The following is a 23396-nucleotide window of genomic DNA, read 5'->3' as shown; positions in this document are numbered from 1 at the left end:
AGATCCCTAAGCCTAAACCCGAGAATCCTGACTTGATTGGGTTATGGAGTTGGATTCAGTTATTTGGAAGTGCAACCACAGTGATATAAATGGCATAAATGCAACTCAGTCTTCTTTTGTATGTAAAGGTTTTCTCCCTGCCTTTCTCCCTCCCTCTCTTCTTTCAACAGCCAATTGCTAAGCTCTAAACACTAGAATTTCAAGTAGGAATGAGGTATGTGGCTTCTGCCCCTAAGAAAGTAAAGTCAGGGAGAGAGGCAAGTAAACCAGAACTTAAAGCATAGTGTTGTACATGCCACCCAACTGAAGGATGACAGAAAGTTCTGGGGAACACGTAGCAAGACATCACTGTTAAGTTGGGGGGTCGTGAAAGATTGTTCAGAGGAGATAATGCATGGATTGATTATTGAAGTTAAATGGATTTAGCCAGTCAGAGGTGAGAAACAGCATGGAAGGCAAGATTCCTATTAGCTGAAACCTAACACAGTTGGCTAATAACTACTAAGGTCACTTACCTTTCACCATAAGTGATGCTGAGCTCATCCAGAACCCCGTTGAGTTTAACTTGAAGTTCCTTTAGAATAGTACTAGCTTCAGGATCTAGCTGCAGAGAGACCATAAACAGTATTACTTTGGAGTTCTGAGAAGGCATGCTTTTCTCTCTCTTACAAGCATTTTGCTCGTTACAAGGCAAACTTCAAACAGCAGAAAACACATATCCTCTTTCCTTTTTTTAATCTTTGAATTCTAGTGCAAAAATTTAAGAAATTCTAAATATATATGAAAAAAATGATCGAAATGCATGGCATGCAAATAAGAGCTACATAGCAAAGCCTTTGTTGGTTACAGCGATGGGATGCGAGGCGTGACAAGCTAACCTCCAGAACACGGTAACCTCATAACTTTGAAAATCTATCATGTTATACATTAGTTGAATATACATGTTGCTTCAAAATGTATTTCAATCTTTATTATCCCTGTAAATACATAGGCCCATTAAAAAATAAAAAAACAATAAGAAAAATTAATTTTTGAGTGTTACATTGTAGCTTATTTGAAGGTATTTTTATATTTTTCTAACTATGGAATTAAAAGAATAGGAAAAATAAATTATCCAAGCACTCAAATGCTTCTCTGAAGTGATAGGCCTGACTTCTTTTTCTCGATGCCAATCTGCAGCTCAGAGTTCAAGATCCAATGTTTCTCATTTTGTTTTCATTTTTCTTTAAGTATTCAAATATTTATAGTTTGAAGTTAAGCTATTGAGCCACTTTAGGGTCAAAAGAAAAAAATAATTAAATCAAGATAACTTATATTTGAGGCTTACTTTTCCAATGCAAACTTTAAAAGTCTCTAATCAATAAATGATTTATTTGGTTTTCGTTCTTAAAATAATGTTAACTATTACAGAAAACCTATACCATACATAAACATAAACACATACATCAATCTATTAACTGACAGAATATTTTTTGTAATTAAAGTTCAGTATCAACACAAGCTTTACTAGCACTTTAGAAACCTATCCTGTTCGTTAAGTATGTTTTTCGCAAACTAAAATTAATTGTCAAAAAAAGAATGGCTTGTAATAGATGTATTATCTCAAGTTGATAGGAATTCATGTAAAGCAATCTAGAATAGTCTCTGAAGTTTAAGTCAACCTTCCTTTGAATCTTTAGAAATTAGTTTCCTGCCATTAGCATCTACAATTCTTACACAAGCTGATCTACCATTGAAAAGTAGGGACAGGATAAAGCCAACTTTTGGGAGTAGAACAAATTAAAGGAGGACTTAGTGTAAACAGGAGAGCCTAAGAAGGACACCAGAAATACAGGACCCAACAGCAATTTAAACTCCTGGGAGCAAGCCCAGGACCAAATAATGTCCCAGGATACACTGGTCATAAAGTACTGTAATCCTCCAAGAGCGTTTTCTAGTACTAAGAAACTGTTAGGGAGAAGTGTCGTTTATATACCTCAACAAGCTGGGTAGCTCTAGCTTGTATGAACATGACTAAAAACACTTGAATGGCAATAAAAAACTGCATTTGGCATCTGACTATCGATTATATCAGACCAATTCTTGATGTCAATTTCGACTCAAATTCAGGTGGTTTCCACATTGGTTAGTTTCTGCTGCCCTTCTTATAGAGCCAATGGGATTCTTCTGGACTTTACCTTTTTTCTGTCCCTATCAACAGACAGGCTCACAGCTCTTACCCACAGACACACAAGCCACTATGGCAAATACAAATTTCTCTAGGAGTTGGAAAACTGGAATATCCTTGAGTCTCATACTTTCTGAGAGTTCCATTAAGCTATTGCTGGTTTTAAGGCAGTGATTCAGAAAGACAATTAGATAGTACTTACTTTAAAAAGACACTTACAGGCATTTAAACACAAATAGCCTAATAAACCATAACGCCTCAAACTCCAGCCAAGAAAACACTTGTGGATTGCCTGTCCCAATCCTAGGGAACTATGTGGGCTGAATGTTTTTTATATTTTCTTGCCATTGACCTAATACCAGTTTTAACCTGATTTCATTTGGATAAGATTTTTGGGGAATAGGAATGAGAGAGAAGCCCTTCCATGGTTTTCTTCAGGCTCCCCACTCTTTGGTAAGCCACTTGGGGTGACAGATGGTAGTTCCCCGCCCACACACCTGCCACCTCCGAGGAAATGGCTATGAGAGTATAGTTTTCTTCAGGAAATGGTGTTGCTTCTTATTTAAAATGTGCATTTTGTTTTCATATTAGTTTGATATACATATTGAGGGTTTTCTCACCTGTTCAGATAATGACTTTAAAGTCATATACAATGGCTAGATAAGTCAGTTGGATGAGATTGTGCTATTTTCCCATAAATTATATTAGTCCACCTTTGGTATTTTGTGAATGGAAATTTCTTATCAAATAATTGGCTGTTGCTTGAAAATCTGAAACTGTCAAATCTACAGCAATTTAAATATTGGATGACAGATTTCATTTCCTGATAGAAGCTTAAGTTTCTAAGTAAGTGCAGACAAACGCCTCTGTCATGTAACCAGGCAAAACAAACAAACAAAAAAAAACAAGAAAAACCCAAAAAAACAAAAAAACCTTTTAGTTTCAATTAAGTACTTGATGTTTATCTGATCCAAATCATACCATTAAAACAGAAACAGTAATTATGAGGCTAAATTGCAGGTCTTTTGTAAAAATAATTGTCATAAATATCATACTCATCTAGTTATAAAACGATCTCTTTAGGGTGCAAATTAACCAATTTTTGAGTTCTGCATTTCCTTATGTGCCCATATTGGAGAAATTTTCCTTACTACTACAAACTTCCTAAAGCTTGCGAGGAATAATAACTTGGACTTTCAGGTTTATTGTCTAAATGACCAGCAGCATGTTTTACAAATTATTGGCTACTTTGAAAAGGTAAAAGAAAAAGACTGCCTGATTTTTTTCCCCCAAGATTTAAAACTTAGCCTGGTTCTAACTGTAATATGATATCAAATATCAAAATTAACTTGCAATTTTTTATTGTTAGTTATTAAAAGCAAAAAAACAAAACAAAGAAATCAAGCATTCAAAAGTCACAGTTAATAAGTTTATTCTAATTAGAAACTGAATTACCATGTGTACCTTAACAACTTGGCTGGCAAAAAATTAACAATAAATGGTTCCACATAAAGAGGAAAATTGAAGACTACGGAGTCAAATTCTGAATTTACAGTCAAGCTTTCAAAACAGATTTTATCCACACCACGTGAAGGGTTTTGGAATTTCAAAAGCAAGGCTGGTAAAGTGTGGTTCTAATGATTGGAATGAACCATAGTCATGCACAGACACTAACTATCTTGAGTTTTTACACCACTGAGAGATTATACACCACTGAGCTCTAATACAAAGGACTTGTCTGGAAGAGATAGCCAGCATGCAAATTATCTTTTAAGTTCTTTTTCCTTAAGGCCCACTTTTCCTTTTCCTTTAAAAGACAACTTACCTATCACCTCGGTTCTCCCCCCTTCCCATAGTTCTGGCCCCACGCAGTCAGGAGCTCTAACTTCTGCACTAACTGGGCTGTTTACTACAGTGGTCTATACAATTATCTCTTTTAGTTGTTCTCTTACTAATCTATCTCTTCCACTGAAATCTACCTTCCTTAGCTGGGTGTCTGTCCCTGCATGCCTAGGCATTTACCAAATAATTGAGGAAGGAGGTGAGGGCAGAAAGCAGCATGAAAATTTTCCCTCAAAGGAAATCCTGATATCCAGACTGCTCCTTCTTGGAGTGAAAATTTGCATTGACTATTAATAGAATACTTTTTGCATTTGAAATCTTCCATTCCTTAGCAACCATATATTCTGAAGTTACAAACTTTGTCCTGATTTCAAATTTTTGTCTCATGGTCAGACCAAGTCAGATTATGTCCTGATATTCATCTGGTTCCAAAAATACGGTTACCATACCCACTCCACATGTTTTGTTTGTTTGTTCATTTTTTACCAGCAAGAATTCTTTCCCTGAGGGATGTGAAGGGAGTACATGTTATTTCACCCTTTTAAAACAGGAATTGTTAATCCAACCATCAAGCTCTTGCTGGAGATATAACGAGTCAGTCGGAAAGTGGCATTTAAACTCTTTCAACAGCTCAATACAAACTCTTGAAAAAATAAAGGCTTTGTAGGAAGAAATTTTGTGTGAATTTGATTCCTTTTCTCTACTGTTCATCACTATCTCATTTCCTTTCTATTGTTTATAGTTTACTAGACTATTTTTCCTCCTGTTCAGCTCATCAGTGATAGAGTTCCATCATTTGCTTAAAGAAGTACAGAGCAGGGAGGACGATTCCTCCCTGACCCCCATCTACACGGGGTCTAAAATTTGATCATTAGACTGATGGATTTCACACCCTGAAGATTCTTGAAGAAAAATACTTTAATAAATGCAAATTTCGTAACTCATTCTATGAAAAAGAAAGTCCCATTTCCAAGAAAATCACTGTTCAACTTGAGCTCTTGGTTCCTTCTTTTGGATTTTGTTCCACCAAATATCCCTTTCTATCTTCCGTCCTTCTATCATTAGCTTTATTACCACATCCTGTAAATGCACTTAAACAACATTTTGTTAAAACACAAAAATAGAACAAATGAAAGAATAAAACCCCAACTGATTTTGTACTATCTTCTCGTTGACACCTTGCTAATATTTTTTTCTTCTCTTGACCATTAAACTGTTCACAACATAAATGTAAAACTTACTGCCTCCTTATTTCTTAAATATTCAGCAACACTAGTGTAGTTTCTGCTCTGAGTACAACACTGAAATGTTCACCTATAGATCACCAGCGGTCTCTTAACTCTGATCTCCAGTGACTTTATTCAACCCACTCATGCTGCTTTCACTGTTGCTTTCTCAAGCACTCCTATTTTTTTTTTAAAGATTTTATTTATTTATTTGACAGAGATAGAGACAGCCAGCGAGAGAGGGAACACAAGCAGGGGGAGTGGGAGAGGAAGAAGCAGACTCATAGCGGAGGAGCCCGATGTGGGGCTCGATCCCAGAACGCCAGGATCACGCCCTGAGCCGAAGGCAGACGCTTAACCGCTGTGCCACCCAGGCGCCCCCAAGCACTCCTATTTTTCTATCATTTGTCTATCTGACTTCCTCTATATACTTAGATATCAATATTTTTCCCTTCCTCCTCTACTTTATTTTCACTCTATTCTCTCTTCTTGAGCAATCGCATCGATGCCTAGGTCTTTAACTCCCACCCCTGTGCTAACAGCCCTCTGCACCTAGATCTCTGGCTTTCACGGGATGTCTGAGCATCATGTCTGTATTCTCACGTGCCTATTGGCCTTCTCTACTTGGATGACCTAAATGTCAACATATCAAAAAGGGAACTTATTGCCTGCCCATCCTTAACTTATGTCTCTGACTTGATTGACGACATACAGTTGCTTAAGGCAGAAATGTGAAAATCATCTTTAACTCCTCCTTGCCTTCAACCTTCCACATTCACTTAGATACCAAATACGGTAATATTTCTGAAATATCTTCTCCATCTGTCCTATCCTCTTCAATATCTGATGCAGAATTTTTCTCATCTAGACTATAATGCAATCATCTCAAAGTTGTGTTCTTGTTTCCTCTTTTATTCCATCCTCCTAACTATTCCTAGAGTTGTTTTAATAAAGGCTAAACCTGCTGACCTCACCAGATGGTTTTCAACAAGGGAAGTGTTTCAGGCAATTTATTATAATCTTATCTGGGCTATGCTTTTTTTTTTTTTTTTAATATCACTTCTCTCTAACCCTTCTATTTGACCAGAATTTATCCATCCTAAAATGGCCAGCTCGACTTAAAATATATGATTGAGGAATCACTGAACATTCCCTAGCAAATCCAGCGGGAACTTGTTCTCCTTGAAATGCCCTAAATCACTTTGCAGAAGTATGGCATTCAGCATGGGTACTGTAGTATGTTGTCCGAAATTTAAAAACATACATGGTCTTCTGTATTAAAAAAGAAAAAAAAAAAGAAAAGTGTCCTAGCTCCACCAATGCTACCTTGTCTTTTGTTTCCTTCTCTTAGGAGAGACCCTCCCCAAGAACTTACAAGACCATTTTAAGAGATAGACTATGACATTTGCTTTATGCATAACATTCAGGTTTGCATGAACTGCTGTGTCAGAGCATCAGTTATATAATTAATGCTTCCAACTTCTGGTTTCAAAAGTTGAGCATCAGTAGCTGTCTCTCACCCTAATTAAAGAAAGCATGCAGTAAATCCAGCTGTCACTGTGCTTCAAATCAACTAAATGCCTTTGAGATACATGAAGTTGGGTTCTTCAGCCTAGACAACTGAAGGGGGGAAAACGCCTTTCCTTTTTCTCTGTACTTTGAAAACAATGATACCTTCAAACCTTATATGAGTAACATGACATTCTTTTCTCTTAGTTGGAACAGTTTTTTTTTTTTTTCTTTCTCACCTACAACACATAGAATACGCCTCTACTCTATGGATTGCTAACAAGGTTGTTGTCCTTGAAACCACAGAATTTTAGAATTAGAATTTCAGAAATCAGACAGTACCTCTTTTTTTTTTTTTACAAGTGGGAAAAACGACGCCTAGACAAATGTGCTATGCTCCCTGACATATATCCCTGACATATTTGGGGGACACATGAGGATTGAGAAGCAGCAGTCTAAGAAGATCTATTTTGTTAAAGATACTTCTGAAAATCCTCATTAAACAAATAAAACAAGTACAATAGCTTGACTGCGAAGGCACTTTGGGCTTATTAGCTCCATCTATTGGCTGACGAACCATGAAACTGGACAGGGTAGGATTCAGTCAGGAGTAGAACAAACAAGATACAGAATTTATGTTCAGGATTTACTCTGTAAAAGCTGCCTATATACCCTGTCTCACTCTGTCTTCCCCATTCTGCTGTTCACATTAGTGCATCCATTCACTGTTAGGTGATGTGATTATAGTCTGTTCAATCAACTGGACTGAGTACCTGTTGAACATTAATCAGTGGGGACAGAATTCCCTCAGTGAGCCATTTGCAAGAGGTGCTGGAGGGCCCCTCAATCAAGTATGAGAAGAGGGGGGATTGGCTGGGTTAGAGAGGTAAGTTTGCCTACTTGGCATTGGTTTATGGTTTGTGAAGGCAGGCATACACAATCGAAGAGGATCACAAGCCAGTAAAATAGGCCTATTATTGAAAATGGCAGTTAAATTCTATTTTTCCCCCCACCCTCCTGGCTGCAGCTTGCGTTCTCTCTCAAGTTTGCTTAGGGTTCAGAGACTGGTGAGTTTTAAAAGAGACTTAATGGCACATGAGTGACCCTGTGATCTCCCGGGAATGCTCTGGGGAAAGAGGTTGACCAGCAGCGCCTGCTTGAGTCTGTATTTCATCCTGACCTGGGTCACCTGCCCAGAAACGTCTCAACCTCCTAGGAAGCACCTTTCCTTAATTTCACAAGCGTAGCACTTAGCTGAACTTTCTGTGGTAGTGGCACTAAATTCTTAATCATATTTATTAAACCACCTCGATGCGATTTGCCCTTCTGGCCTTCATTATTCTTTTAATTTTCTATTAAGTCCGATTTGTTAACTATAATTGTAGAAATGGCTCCGAGGAGACGGAAACCCTGCAAGCTCTGCACGCTGCCGAAACGAAAGGCCACTGCCTCAAACACTCAGTTCTCCTTGTTATCTGCTGCCATAAAACTAAAAATAGCTGCTTGCTTTTACTGAATTCAGCCAGAAGACATGCCACCTTTGAAATCTATTTACACATTAAGAGGCTAGAGGTTTCAGTTTATTTTTCTAATTGTTGCAGGCTGAGATACACAATTATAATTTTCATTTAAAAGATATTTTCAAATTTAGAAAGTGTTGGGCTGGGGGGGGGTGGGCTCCACTCCCAAACCTTATTACTTTAATTGTTCTGACTCCATTAATAAACTTCCTATCTCAACTCCTGCTGTCCTAACTGGCTACAATAGACCCTTCTATTCAATAGAAAGAAAAAAAAAAAAAAAAACTTTGCAAATTGCTTTAGGAAACAATTTTAGAACTAAAAGGAAGCTACGGCTAGTTTACATGGTCTATTTTATTATCTAAGACATCTGATACATACTTCATAATCTGCTTTGTAACTGCTGGAAAAAAAGATGAAAACAGGAGATCGCGTCTCATTAATGTATTAACTAGTGAGTTATATTTCTATTTACATTAAGGAGAAAAGGTGAGACAGATCAGAAACTTGAACATAAAGCTTAGCCTCTCTACAACATCACCACTTTTTGATAAGATTATATATACGATGTAAGTATAAAGCCTAGATTGTTAAAGACAAATTCTGAATGTTCGTGTATCACTCCAAATTGGTCACCTACACTTATGGACGACTGCGTTCCTTAATACCCTAGCGCATCCCCCTGCGCGACTGCATGCTCTCTCGGGTCCATTCACACTCATGGAATCCTCCGTGTCCTCAACACTCAAAACATTAAGTAGATCAGTTACGTGTGTTGCAAAGGGGCATTCGGAGCCATTTCCTAATTACCTGGTTGCTGTTCTGAAAGCAAAGAGCGGTAATTCTCAAAATGTGGTCCCCTGAGTGGGACATCTGTGGGCATAAGCAGGGAATTTGTTACGAAAGCAAATCATCAGGCCCCACCCAAGACCTAGGGATTCAAAAAGTCTAGGGATGGAATTCAGCAATGTGCCTGCTACCCAGGCAGTTCTGATGCATGCTGAAGTTCAAGGACTACCAGCATAAACTATTAGATCCTTTAAAGCGGTGCTCTTCAAGTCCCTGTTGCCAGCAAATATAAAGTTAAAAGGATAATGCTAAGAGAAATATGACAGGGGTTAATTTCTGTCCTCTGCCGTGGGGATTTGCTTTGCTGGAAACTAAGTCCTTAGAGCTAATAGGTTTTACAATGAATTTCAATCAGCGACATGCATATGCTTTGGGGTCAGATGCAGTTTCTAATTCTTCAAATTCAATATTAAAAAAATGAAAAAGGATATAGACTGCTTTTCTGAGACAAAAGAATAATTCAATTGCTCATGAAAATACACACATGTTTTGGATAGGTGGGGTTACATTCCAGATTCCATGGCCCTGTTCAGGAAGGTTTACCACAGTGAAATGAGTCAAGAGATTCAATTCTTTCAGACACAGCAAGGAAAATAATACTACCATTGTATCTAATTAGTTTGCTTTGCGGACAGCAGAATAAGAGAATTTAGTTCAGCAAACGAATGCCCCTATGTCCCCTAAATGTCTTAATGATGGCTAACTTCTAGTATTTGAAGTACTCTCAGGAAGTTAGCAGGGTTATGGATAATTAAGGATTCTACCATTCAGTACGACGGTACCAATGCAATACTGTGAGGGAGTAATGCCTCTTCCTCTTACACAGCATGGTCATAATTCTTCTAAATCAATTACTACAAGTTCTCCAGAGCTTCATAACCAATATCTTACGACTTCCTGAAATGAAATTAAATTTTGGATTATCTGATTTTCTTTTTCATGTACTTATACAAATTAGATTGCGGATCAAGGAAACGCAACGGAGTCCTTTTCATAGACTGAAGCAATAAGTTTTTATGAAAAAATGAATCCAGGGTATATATTTATTTGCAATTGCTCTGCATTGAATTATACTGAGTTAAATAAGCTATTAAAATAATGTAAACCAAAGTATACCGGTTTTACTTTTGAGGTATATGAGCTATTCGAGAAAGATAAAATGATCATTCACCAATGATGAAAATCAGAAGGCGGCATCCTGACAACCATTTTGCCATTAGTGTGTCATAAAGGGACCAATAATGCGGTAGGGTGATTGTGGTGCACATAACTTGAAGAATTCAAAAAGAAGACTCATGCCCTCTAGCACAACTCAGTCCATACCATAGGTTGGCTACTTTCTGGTTTAGTTTTGTGTGTCCCCAAACAATATGCACATGAAAAGTCACGTGAGATACTTTATTTAAAAACAAAACAAAACAAAACAAAACAAAACAAAAAAACAGACCCTGGGCCTCATTTCTAAGGTTATGCTTGCTTCCTGGCTCGTGTGACTTATTATATTTTTTATATTCTTTACAGAAATCAGAGCTGTTATGTCAAAATATGCTCTTCATTTTTAAGCGAAGAAGTGTGTGGGAAAGTCACGCTATAGGAGAAGTTTAGTGGTTTGCTTTTCTTTTTTCTTTCTAAATAGGGCACTAGATTAAAAAAAAAAAGAAGAAAGAAAAATGTGCCACGTGGTCTGCAGAACACTGTGCATGCAGGTGGTAACAGTGCCTGGTTAGGATGCTTGTGGAACCACTGACAGCAAACAGCTTCACCCCTAGACTGTCAGAGTGTTAGGCTAACTTGGAGTCAGAAAGAGTGTGTTGTTTGTTTTTTTCCCACCTAAAAAAAAAAAGGTTTTCAACATTATTTCTGTTTCCAGAGGGAAAAGAGGCTGATCCTAGGAGGAGAGAAGAGCTGCCGCAACAGTGGGGGGGGGGGTCAAGCACAGAGAGCTACAGCGTCATGCAACCGGGCCTGCAAGTGCTCGGCACTTGGCAGACAGGGGAGGCCCGCCGTGCTGTGAGGGGCCAGCTACTAAACACGGGGCATCAACTATTGTGAGCAAGTACACAGGCAATGAATCATTTGCTGATTAGGCTTCTGTAGCAAGAAGTGCACAACCTAGCACAGGTGATAGGGGACAAAATCTAAGACACTCCTAAAAGGGAAGGGCTAGACAGGGAAGCAACGGTACCAGTCAAGGTTTTACAATGAGCTCCTCAGTGAGAGAAGAACGGGCATCAGGCCATGCTGCGTTCCCTCTCGAGGCCACTGAGCCCGCCCGCATTAAGTGCCATATAAACGTCTCATATGAGAGGGTAAAGGGCTGTCATTCTCAATAAAATCCTTTCCCATCTCTATAAAAGCCCAAGTTAAGGAACCCACGTAGATACTGCCGTATATAGGAAACTGGATTGGAAGACTCGGCCTATTATTTTGAGGTTCTGGTGCCCAGACGAGGTTGAGTGTAGCGACTAGCAACTCTAACCTAAATCTGTGTGAATCATGGTTCTTTCTCTTTGGAGGCTCAACGCAACATCCAGACGTGAGCTCAGGTCTTGCTTCCTCCTGATATTTCACTGATCCCCGTGCCAGTGCTGAGTGGGCCTGCCGAAAGCTTTTTCTGGTAACAGATGTTGAGGTGAAAGAAAATAATAAGCTAAAAGAAACTGTGTGTAGAAAGGAGACGGAACATCAAATGATGATCAAGAGAGTGAGGGAAGGGACGTACAAGATTTAAGTGCAGGAGAAGAAAGGAGCTAGGGTCCACGCCACCCCCTAACAAACTACACTGTTAGAAACTGGCCATTCATTTCGTTCATTGAATTGAATTTCCCCTTTAAATTATGTATGAGGAATTTAGCAACTGACCTTGGGAGAGTCATGAGGGTAGAAGGCACCCACACCAGCATTTCTTTCTTCATTACTTTCTCCACTTAAGAAGAGTTCTATGATTTAGCTATAGAGTTGTAGCTAAATTTATAGTGTGAAACCCACACACTGCAAACTGGCAATTTTATGTGAGGTAAAGAACCCTTTCTTGTTTGCTCAACAAGCTGCCCCACAGCATTTCTGGCTGGCGAGTAGCTCGGCCCACATGGCTTCCTTTAAGGACAGGTCTGATTTGTCTCGTTGATATTCAACTCAGCGTGATATCACTCGCATTAGAGTCCAACCATGGACTAGTAAGGAAATAGGAGTAGCGTTAGGAGAAATTTCTGGAAATGCGGCATTTTAAATATAACTTTATCCTTCCACGATTTTTGGTCTTTAAAATTCAGTAAAAGGAGGCAGAATTTCCCACAAGAAATCAGTGATCTCTTCACGGCTCTTCAAACAGTAAGTGGACTTATAAAACATCACTAAAATTAAAAAGGGACTCTCCAGCGATGATGCCCAATTGTTTGTGCTCACCTAATTCAGCAAAAGAATTCAAAAAGGAGACTCACGCCCTCACACTGAGCAAAACCACTAATGCACCGCAGGGAATGGAGCCTTATTCTATACAAAATAAACTGATACTGGAGAAGCAGAGCTCATGAAAGTTCATTTTTGAAGTTTTGTACCTCACACCCGTAATCCTAGCGCTTCTCGTTTGTAGGATACTAAATAACAAGTTCCGTTTCAAAGGACTGAGGCTCAAAGAGAGGGAAACGCACAAATGTCTCCTTGGGGCTCACAGCAACATCACACGTGAAGAAGCCCAGTCTTAGAAGAAGCATTTTCAGCCTTGTAAATTTAGAAATAAAAGGGATCTCTGCTTTGAAATCCAACCTCGCTTCAGGGACATCTCTACGCTTACCACAATAAGAAACACTGTAACTGAAATCTTAAACAGAAATATTTCTACGTCCTAGCTGCCCTTGGGGTTGTTTTAGGGAGGGGTGAGGGTGGCACAATGCCAGCCCCATGACCTTCCCTCTCGGCACCAACTCCAGTCCCCACGTCCCTGGACGCTCATGGCGGTTTGTGAAAGACTGTGGCGACAGCAGGACGCAGGTGCACAGCTCATATTTCACTGTCTGTCTGATCCAAACAAGCAAATGAGAATAAATAAGAAGTGCAATGGTCTTTAGGTTTGGGGGAAACAGCCAGGTGAAGGATAAGATGCTTACTATCACAAACCTCATAAGAGAATCTTTCTCCTTCCTTCTTCTGCTCAGGCAATTGCAAGTCAAAGATGTTGGACAAAGACACGACACATTACAGACAAAGCACGCAACACAGTTTGACAGAGATTTTTAGACGTGAACAATAAACCACTGATACATCAAAAATTGCTAGCACCGCAAAGCACATTTCAGAACAAAAGCTTTGATATCGAGTTGGCATTGTGCAATATGGTGAAAAAAAAATCTGTAGTTTGTAGAACTTTACAGATCATTAGCATATATATTTGTGTATATATGACTATATATACACACACTACAAAAGGCTATTGACCATCTCCCTCCTCCCATTCACACTTCTAAAGCATTTACTTTCAGTATTTTGTCGTAGTTAATCATCACCTTAGTTGTTAATGGTATTTTAGATTATTATCATTTCCTGTTTTTTAGTTAACCCATGTAAAAAAAAAAAACTCGACTATGACACTTTCCATAGCAAAGAGATATGCTGCTAATGATCTCTTAAGTAGCTATTTGGCAAATGCAGGCATAAAAATATACCCACCTCTTTCCCTCCCATGGATTCAAACATTTTTTCCAGCTGGACCCGTAGTTGCTGAATATTGTTCATCAATATACAAGGCTATAAAAAGCAAACAACAATAAAAAAGGTGGTGTGTGAATCATTCATACAAAAAATTACTAAATGAGTTTACCTTAAATGTAATAAGTATACAATATCACTGAAGTCCTACTATATTTAGCAAATAGAATAACTCTATTTTCATTACACTGTTTAAGAGTTAAGAATGGGAGGAAGAAATATTACCACTTTGGGGAATGCAACTGAATAACATACCCAGAAAATAAACCAGTGGGGACTTACTACTACTATTTCTTTTATTCTTAACATTGAGCCAAATTCTGTTTTTAAAGATTTACTTTAAGAAAAAGATAATAGTTTAACTTTTCCATTATTTCACCATTTAAAAAACCAAAACAACATCTGAATTTCAAAAATCCAAGGAGGAAAAAGAAAAAAAAAAAAAAGACCTCTTTAATAGATTCTCTTTGGCTATAGATAAAGTCCGCACATTGGTATTCAAGGCCCTTAGTTATCTGGCTCCAAACTAGCTTTTCCCTCCGATCTCCATCTACCACACTATGAGTAACTTCCCCCTTTAAGCAGCTTATTCCCTGCAAAGCACCTGTGCTTTCTAGACTCTGACTTCGCTTGGCATGTGGCCTCTTCACTTGAACTTCGTTGCCTATTTGAATCATGTCCATCATTCCAGGTTTGAGCTTTCTCTTTCCCAGACTATATCCTTTTGTCACTCACTTGACATTTGTTTTATTTAACTTTATATTTACATTGCTTTTCACTGTCTCACCCACTGACCTTAAATGCACCATACATGCTGCTGTCTTCTGCTTTTTCTTACTCTCAGAGTACTGCACAGAGCCTTCCACAGAATATACGTTTACAAATGTTTTTGACTCAGTGTTTCCAAGGAGGCAGAAATAGAATAACAATAGGACAGAAATAACAATAGGAAATAACAATATAAAGATGGAAAGCTCTGTGACAGGACTACATGTGGACTTAGAATAATAGGAATTAATTTATAATTGGAAAATAGAATTGAGAATATAGAATAATATTTCTTGTCTTCTGATCCAAAAAGCCAGTTGATTTGGGGGAGGAAAGCAGTGAAAGAAAAGAAAATGGATATATCTTCCAAGTTTCTGGGAAGTGAGCCAATAATGAATTAGAGAAAGGACTTACAGGACATCAGAGAGGTGTTAGCACTCATCAATGGAAAGATTTTATTATTGCCTCAACCACATTACTGACCTTTGAAAAACTTTCTACTTGATTCTTAAAGTGACCACATCCTAACTTCGAATTTATGAAAACAATTTTAAACTTTGATTCTGCTCCTTTGATTCCGGTCACATAAATATTTTATTTCTCTAACACTGATATCTGAGATTTATCTGCCATAGATTCTGTTCAGTAAGCTGAACCACAATATTCCACCAATGATTCTGATCCCCAGCTGTGACTGAGGGCCACTTGATCTGGGCTTATCCTTTCCGCAGCATGTGTGGTCAAAACTTTCAGGGATTCAGTATCTTGACTCAAAGGCAAAGTGAATCCCCATTAGGGAGTGGGGTCATTGGGATTTTTCTTTTCTTTTCTTTTCTTCTTTCTTTCTTTCTTTCCTTTTTTTTTTTTTTTTTTTTTTTCCATTGCAGAGGGGGATGATTTGGCTTGAATTTGACAATCTTACCAGGGAGAAAACGAAGGTTAAAGGAAGACCATGAACTCTTAATGGAAGCAGGAAGAGTACATGGGTAAAATGTTGTATCACTCTGCTCCCCATGGCTCTAGGTTACCTAGGTAGACTCTTCTATGATTATTAGATATCAAGCTTATCTTTTTGGCACATATAACAGTACTTTAGTACCACCTGTATAAGCAAAAACCAACCTCCAAGCCTTTTTAATATGACCATTTCCAATGGAAAAGAACCACCAAGAAACAAAATGAACTACAGGCTCACTTGGCATGGACTGCTATTGACCCCGGGTAAGGCTACATACAAAAAAAAAAAAAAAAAAAAAAAGGCAGTTATCCAGAGAGAGAGAAAAATAAATATGAGACTCTTCTCTTTCATTAAGCTTTCTCTGGCTTTGAAATGTTGAAATATCAATATTATTGGATCAATTTATCAAATCACTACTGAGGACTGAATTACACAAATCTACCTTAAACCTAATCTGGACACAGCTTTTATTTTAAGCACTTCTACCGTTACTGAAAACAAAACAGAAAACACAGTCAAGAGAATATTATCCTAATTCAGAAGTATCGTTTGTTGATGAGTTTAGTTAGATAAAATAACCTATGTTGAAGTTGTCATCTTTTTATTTGTATATAATTTGGCTTTTCCCCTAAAAACTGTCATGATGCATTTCATCTGATCTGAATCTGGAACAAACTTAGGAACCTAAACGACAATGAATATGAAAGTTAGTTCTGCTGGGAGTAGGGCCATTTCCATATGACCAAAATGTAACTCTGAGTTGGAAAATATTTTTTAAATACTCAAAATCAAGTAATTCTGATTTCTATATGCTACTTTTCTATGTTTTGGAGTATGGGAAAAGGATTTAAAAACTTGTCATCCATTTTCAATGTAAAACATCACAGCTAGAAAATAATTATTCTGTCACAGACATTTTAACTGTCATCTTTAATTTTGACCCCCGAGAAAGCAAATGCTATGATCATCTCTTACAGGATAGCTCTCTTAAAAGTTTCTAGATCAATTTGCAGGTGTAATAGGTATATGGCCATAAATATACTGAGAAAAAAAACTTTTAATGTTCTTGATACTGAAGAAATAGTTATATGTACATGCACGAATGTCCAAAAGAATTTCTTCAATTTATCTCAGCTGAAAGCATAACTAAGCAGTTAATTGTTATTCTTTCATGGAAAAGCTGAAACAATGCTTGGGATTTGAATGAGAGTCTAAGACTCATTAAGATATCAGAACTAGGAAAGAAAAGCACTGAGGAAAAGTTCCTGTGCTATAATATTTGCAATGGTGTTTTCTTTCTTAATACTTGATTTGAAAAGTATAAAATACAAAAAAAAATACAAAGAATAATATAATAAACACTGACTTATGATTTCTTTCTCCAATGTTTTAAAAAATAAGTTACAGAATGTTAACTCATAATACATTGAAAAGTCGGTGGGGGTCTTTTAAGGCTGATTTTCTTTTTTGAATGACAAGAACTATCCTTGGTAATTCATAGCTACCTTTTAAAATTTTCAAGTTGGTTATCCTAATATAATCAGAATTTTTCCTGAAATTATCTGGCACCATTTTGATTTTCAACATATTACTTTTCAAATGTATTATAAATTTAATTGTAAATATATGCTTTCAGTAAATGAATATTCTATCTTGCCTATTAGAGTATAATTAATGGCAGTTAGAAATCACTGCTGAGATATCTGGGAGTTTTAATAAAATTTCTGGGCAGCGTATTAATTTAAGGGAAAGAAGCATCTTCTGGGACCCTCAAGAACTATTAAGACTGACTTATATTAATGAGCTGTCAGCAAGAGGTCAATGAGGTTTCAGCAAGAATCCCTTTTATACTTCTCTAGTGGGAACTAATTTTTTGAGGGGGCGGAAACTGATTTTCCTCTTTTAAAATCTAGTACTAACTTTTGTAATTTTTTTTCAGTGTTTTAAAAAAAATTCCTATAATGTTACCAATATATTTCTCTTAAAATGACGTTTGGTGAATAGAAAAGATTTCACCTTCCACCCTAGACTAACACTGATTATACTCCAAGTCACTTTAGTTTATCTTGCTTCTCTTTGTGCCTTTTACTAAGCTGCAATGCTGGTTTGAATTTTATAAAGATTTTTTTAATCATCCAAAAAATAAAAGGTTAAGTTAATGATTTAGAGTAGAAACCAGCATTCTTATATTAACTCTCTCTCTCAATTCTTTTGAAAACTGAATGATAAATTTGGTACCGGCGTCCAAACTACACTATTGGTATTAACATAAACAAGTTTTTAATTCCTAGTTCTCAGCTTCAATGTTTTATGATTATGTAGGTTTTTGTTTATGTGAGTCTTGTCCCTTATTGTCATGGAAAACCACAAGTTGGCTGGCATTGAGATGCTCTCAACCTTCCTCTGAATTCGGGACTGTAGCCAGCTCAGGATTCCTAGAGAAGTATTCAAACAATTTCTTGAGATCTCTATTCCCTATTACCCTTGAAAACGGAAAGAAAAAAAAGTCTCTTGCTTACTCATTCGTTTAAAAAAAAGGATCTCAACTGAGGAATACGTGAAAGCAGAGACAGTTTTACTTACCACATTTTCCTTATCACAGTATGAACTGAAGTCACTTGATACAATTGCAGCATACTGAAGCAGTACTTTATTGATAGTCTAGGGGGAAACGTGAAATGTATCCAGTTAAATGTATCCAGTTATACACACACTAGCCAGCTTAATGCTAATCAGGCAACCTTTTCGTATCTTTTTCAGCTAAGAGAAGGCCTGAGGCAGTGATTAAATCTATAACCTTGCCAAAAGAAGGATCTCAAACTATCATGTTTGGATAACAATTTGTAATATTTCTGAATACATGTGAAAGATATTCCTCATGAATTCCTTAATTCATTCTATTTTAACATAATCCACTCCATCATAAAATTCTCTATTTCTAACCTTACTAAACACTCAGAAGATATATGATTTTGTGGCAAACTCCTCTATGCTTGCGTCTTTACTACCTAATGACCCTAATGCTCTTTTTTCTTCCTCCTCCGAACAACCCACATTTTCTTTAACTCCTTCCTCTTGGTTTCTTTTCTTTTCTTTTTTTTTTTTTTTAAGATCTTATTTATTTATTTGACAGAGAGAGACAGGCAGTGAGAGAGGGAACACAAGCCAGGGGGGTGGGAGAGGAAGAAGCAGGCTCCTAGCGGAGGAGCCTGATGTGGGGCTCGATCCCATAACGCCGGGATCACGCCCTGAGCCGAAGGCAGACACTTAAAGACTGCGCCACCCAGGCGCCCCTCCTCTTGGTTTCTAGTTCCTACATCCCTCTCATCCCTACCACACATACATAAACCATGCCAAAATTCTCTGTGGTGGTCATTTTCTCAACTTTCCACAATGTTCCTAAATATTACCTCGTACAATTTTAAGTGGTATCAGCATTCCTGTACATGTACCTTAGTAATGAATATTTTCAGTAATTTTCTATAAGGAGCCTTCCTAATATCAAAGACCACCTCTGAAGACTTTTTGTTGTATCACACTACCTCAAAACATTTACCTTCAATTTACTAAATTAGTCATTGGTGCATTATTTTCTAAAAATATTGCCTAATTTTTGCCTTTGTTCTGTCCTCTTCATCCTAATTCTGCATTTTCCTTCTCCATTTAATAACTATTTCTAAGCTGAAGGATGCCCTCTGTTCCACTAATTATGCAAAATAAAGAAAAACTAACACATTTGTTAAATTTTAATTCGGTTACTTAAAAATATATTGATGACTTTGTGTCCTACTAGTTTTACTTACATAGCTTGGATTATCATAAGCCAAATGCAGATACGATTTTCTTGGAAGAGAGAAAGCAACAGTAACTGTAGATAAAGATTATCTCTTTTCACAGAAAAGCAAGGACAAAAAAAACTTCTATTTCCTTTTTTGTGTAACATATTCATCTGAATTTTCTTTGTGGCTCAAATCAATTCAGGAGACACTAAACATCTCTCCTTTGGCTCAACCTCTTAATCAACAAACCTGAATTCACCAAATGTAACTATGAATTGGTCTTATAGACATTTAAGATCACAGTGAAAACTTGAAAGTAGGGATAAAATCAGAAAGAAAACTGGTATTTGTGGAAGTACAAAGTATCGGGGTAATATGCATCAGTAATAGAAAGTTGGCCTTGGAAAACATAAAATCTTATCAAGCAGAGGACCAATAAATCTAGGAAAACAGATGGCTGCTCAGACTGAAGTATCGTCCCAACACAGCTGTTCAAATTTGGCTTCAGATATAATGCTGAAAATTACTTTGGGACTTCCCTAAAAAGTACTAATGCACTCGTACATATGAGCACTACTTTCAACTCACAGGTTCTAATGACAGTGTAAACTCTTAGGAATCATTTCACTATGTGGTAAAAACAAAAACGAAGAAAAGTCTGACTCGAGGAGCTTGTCATCCCTCAGAGAGTCTAACTAGCTCCAGGTAAAGTTTGGAGAGGGGAATCCAGACATTCGTTTCTGATTATTCTCAAGGTATCCCCCATGGCCCAACACTTGACTCTACAAGAAAACCCTAGTCTGCTGAATTCCCACTTGGGGACAACTAACTGACCCTAGGATCTCACATCCACTAACGTACAAATGCCGACGGTTAGCAAGTCAGGATGAGTTGTGGGTAAGGCAAAGAGCTCAGCCATGGGCTATGGTTTAAGGCCTTGTGCCCGTAAGAGTTGTGGGTACACTGGCTATGAGAACATGCATTTCTTTACTAATGTAAAAGGATGCCTGAATGAAAGCACACATGTACATTGTAGGGGCAACTTCGATTTCACTCTAGTTTATTTAACAAAGTAAAGCCATATCAGACATTATTTCTTTAATACCAGTAAGCAGTTACTTGAGACATACCGACCTAAGACACATCTCCTGCTGCCTCATAAGCATCACCTAGGAACTGGAGGAAGTTCAAGTTCCCTGGTCCTATCCCGGGGCTACTGACTCAGCAATTCTGGTGTGTGTTAAGAAGCCTCCAAGGTGCTTCTCATGAAGCTGAAGTTTGAAAACCACAGTCCTAACGAATGCATAGCAGGGTGGAGGTTAACTCTTCAGAGAAGACCTGCCAATGGAAGGGCTACCTAGCAAAGCCTAGAAGATAGAACCTTTTTCTGAGTATGTGGACCTAGCTAATGATTCCTCTCTGTGCGACTCACGGGCTTCAGAAATGGGGCAGGACAGGGAGAGTGGCGAGAGCCTAACAGAAGCTGTGTGCATCATGTTCTGTAATCAACTATAGTTTATATGAAGAGTGAGTCATGAAATATAGATGATTCTTTATGGATACAGCAAAGGAACTGCCATTCAAAGCGCCTAACAGGTTTATGGTGGTGAACCCAGAGATTTTCTGCATTTAAAAGATCAAGCAGGATGACAAACTATCTCCCATCCTCTACCTGCTCGCGTTAGACTACGGCTCCCAGTGCTAGAGTGGGATAGCTATCAGTTCCTCAGTCCCTATGGTCTCCTGGGCTAATGCCGCACTGTTAGAAGTGGGCTACACCACCAGTAGGTCCCTCTAGGGTATGACTCTTGCAATCAGTAAGATAAGAACCCTGGTTTAGAATCCATCTCTGCAGCCCCCAGTCTATTCATGGGACACTTCGTATTAGAGCAACACATGGAAGGTAAGAAGTGCAGTATCTGTTAGGTGACGTTAGAAACTCACTTCGGTGCATTCCAGCACCGCATTTAAGACGCACAGCATGAGACAGAATCCCCTGCCCCCACCCGCCTAGGTTTGGTCCAGAGGGTAAAAATAAATGTTGAGATTCTGCTCTCCGACTTAGCAATTGATTTGTGATGACACCAGACTGTGAAAGTAGTATGGCTTAGTGGTTAAGAGCATTTCACCCATACCATTTCTAGTTGGGTGCCTTGAGTTATTTAAACTTTCTAAGCTTATTTCATCATTTGAATAATTAGGAAAAATAATAGTACCTATGTCATGGGGTTGTAGTGAAGAATAAGTGAGAAAGTATATGTAAACTGATGAGCACATAGCAATGTTCAATTATCATCATTACTTTTGAAAATTAGGATTATATTCCCAAAGAACAATAAATAGGTGTGTCTCATTCACCATTGTATCTCCAGTCCCTGACCACTCGATAAAAAAACAGCCAGATTTGTAGCCAGTACTCAATTAATATTTGTTGGTTTGTTTTTAATAATGAAGATACTGTTAACTTCATATCGCTCTTTTTTCATTAAACTACCCATAGTTGTCAAGAGCGGCAATAAAGCCATAGAAATATCCACTACCTACGTGCACTCTTCACCTCTCATCACAGCTATGAAATGTGAAGCATTTGTTTGGTATATTGAGTCTTACATATGCTTTAGTAAGAACAAATCATCCCTTCAAACCCCACTTTACAATGCCAAATCTTCCGAAATGTCATTAATTATGTCTTTTCTCTGAGAGATGGTTTAAATCAATGTGAGTCCCAGGAAGAGAATATGATTTCAATATTCTGATACAAGGATCCCAATTCCAAGAAGGATACAGTTTTCAAGACCAATGGTCACATCTGATGAAACAAAACCAATTCTAACAGTCTCAAGTTGCTGTGAAATAGCTAATTACATTAACCACAAAGTCCTATTTTCATTTTTATGATTTTTTAAAATCATTCCAACAAAATAGAATTTATCTTTCAATGAAAATTACCAATTTCTGCTTTCCCAGAAAATGAGGGTTTTTTCCTTACATTATTTCCTTGCGATAATAATTGGTAGTATTGAATTTACATGGATTAAGAATATTTTAGGTATTAAAAACATTTTTTTTTTATTGTGCCAATAAAAGCTCACATTTCCTCAGTGACGCATGGAGCCTAGTTCTTTTCTCCTCCCTTCAAAGAAGGCGTTTTCCTGTGTGGATTCTAACATAACCCTCTTTGTAACCTCACACTTCTTTACACTTTCCTCCAGCCCACTTGGTTGTACCTCCAGCGTCTGAACGTGGCTGGGTGCGGCTTCACAGCTGCAGAAAAATCAAAAGGACCAAGGAGGGAAGGGTGGCCTGGAACCCAGCACCATGAGCCCCAGCGCCCCTTTCCTTCTGCTCTCTCTGTGCTTCCACACCTCCACCTTCCATAACCTGCTCCCTGATACTCCGAGGGTGAATTCTAGTTACCTTTGTAATATCGTGCACCATTATAATAGTTACTAAATATATCAACTCTGAGATTATTCAATTCTCCATATGACCCCGCTTCCATGAGTCCCACAGAGTTCCAAGAAAAGCATGTGACACACTTTTTTTCAACAGTGTCCCTAATGACCCCATTTCATTCATTCATTCTCTTGGCAGTCATCCAAAATGCAGCCGCTTGTCAAGAAAAGACTTTTTTTTTTTTTTTTTTAGAATAATTCTCCTGCAGAGCTTGCTTGCAGGTTTCATGACATTGGGAAGTTGAAATCAGCTGCTATCAAGAAAGTCCCCTCTGGAGATGATCAAAATAAATGATTTTAGCTATTATCTTTAAAAGCGAGGGGGAGGTTACTTTTGTCTTCCTAATTAACATATAAAGACTAGACTTCAAAGGTTAACAATACTTGATGGTTATTTGATGCTAAACAAATAATGTAACATGGTTTAGGCTGACAGCCTATGTACCTAAAAGCCTTCATTGGCTCATTTTCTTTTTTAGCCTTTTGATTTTTATTTTTTTTCATTATGGCTCCTTATTTTCTACTAAAGATGTTTAGCCACTTTGCCTGTTCTTCAAGACTCCTTACAAGGAGGACCTAACTGCCCAACCATAATTCCATCAGCTCTCTACTAATCCTA

At 37.7% G+C, this 23396-nt stretch overlaps 1 protein-coding gene across 3 annotated transcripts in view; it reads right to left on the bottom strand.

Moving 5' to 3' along the window:
* The window catches only part of UNC13C (unc-13 homolog C), a 755970-nt gene that overhangs the window by 86514 nt on the left and 646060 nt on the right, over nucleotides 1–23396 (bottom strand). For all 3 annotated transcript variants that reach the window (XM_057306313.1, XM_057306314.1, XM_048219406.2), the window contains 3 exons: nucleotides 18127–18204; nucleotides 13779–13856; nucleotides 516–604 (listed from right to left, as the gene is read on the bottom strand). In XM_057306313.1, the coding sequence (XP_057162296.1) occupies nucleotides 516–604; nucleotides 13779–13856; nucleotides 18127–18204 (245 nt within the window). The remainder of the gene's footprint in view (nucleotides 1–515; nucleotides 605–13778; nucleotides 13857–18126; nucleotides 18205–23396) is intronic.

This window comes from Ursus arctos, unplaced genomic scaffold (genome assembly GCF_023065955.2).
Source record: "Ursus arctos isolate Adak ecotype North America unplaced genomic scaffold, UrsArc2.0 scaffold_36, whole genome shotgun sequence".
Classification (NCBI taxonomy): domain Eukaryota; kingdom Metazoa; phylum Chordata; class Mammalia; order Carnivora; family Ursidae; genus Ursus; species Ursus arctos.
This window is presented reverse-complemented; position numbering and strand designations above follow the sequence as displayed.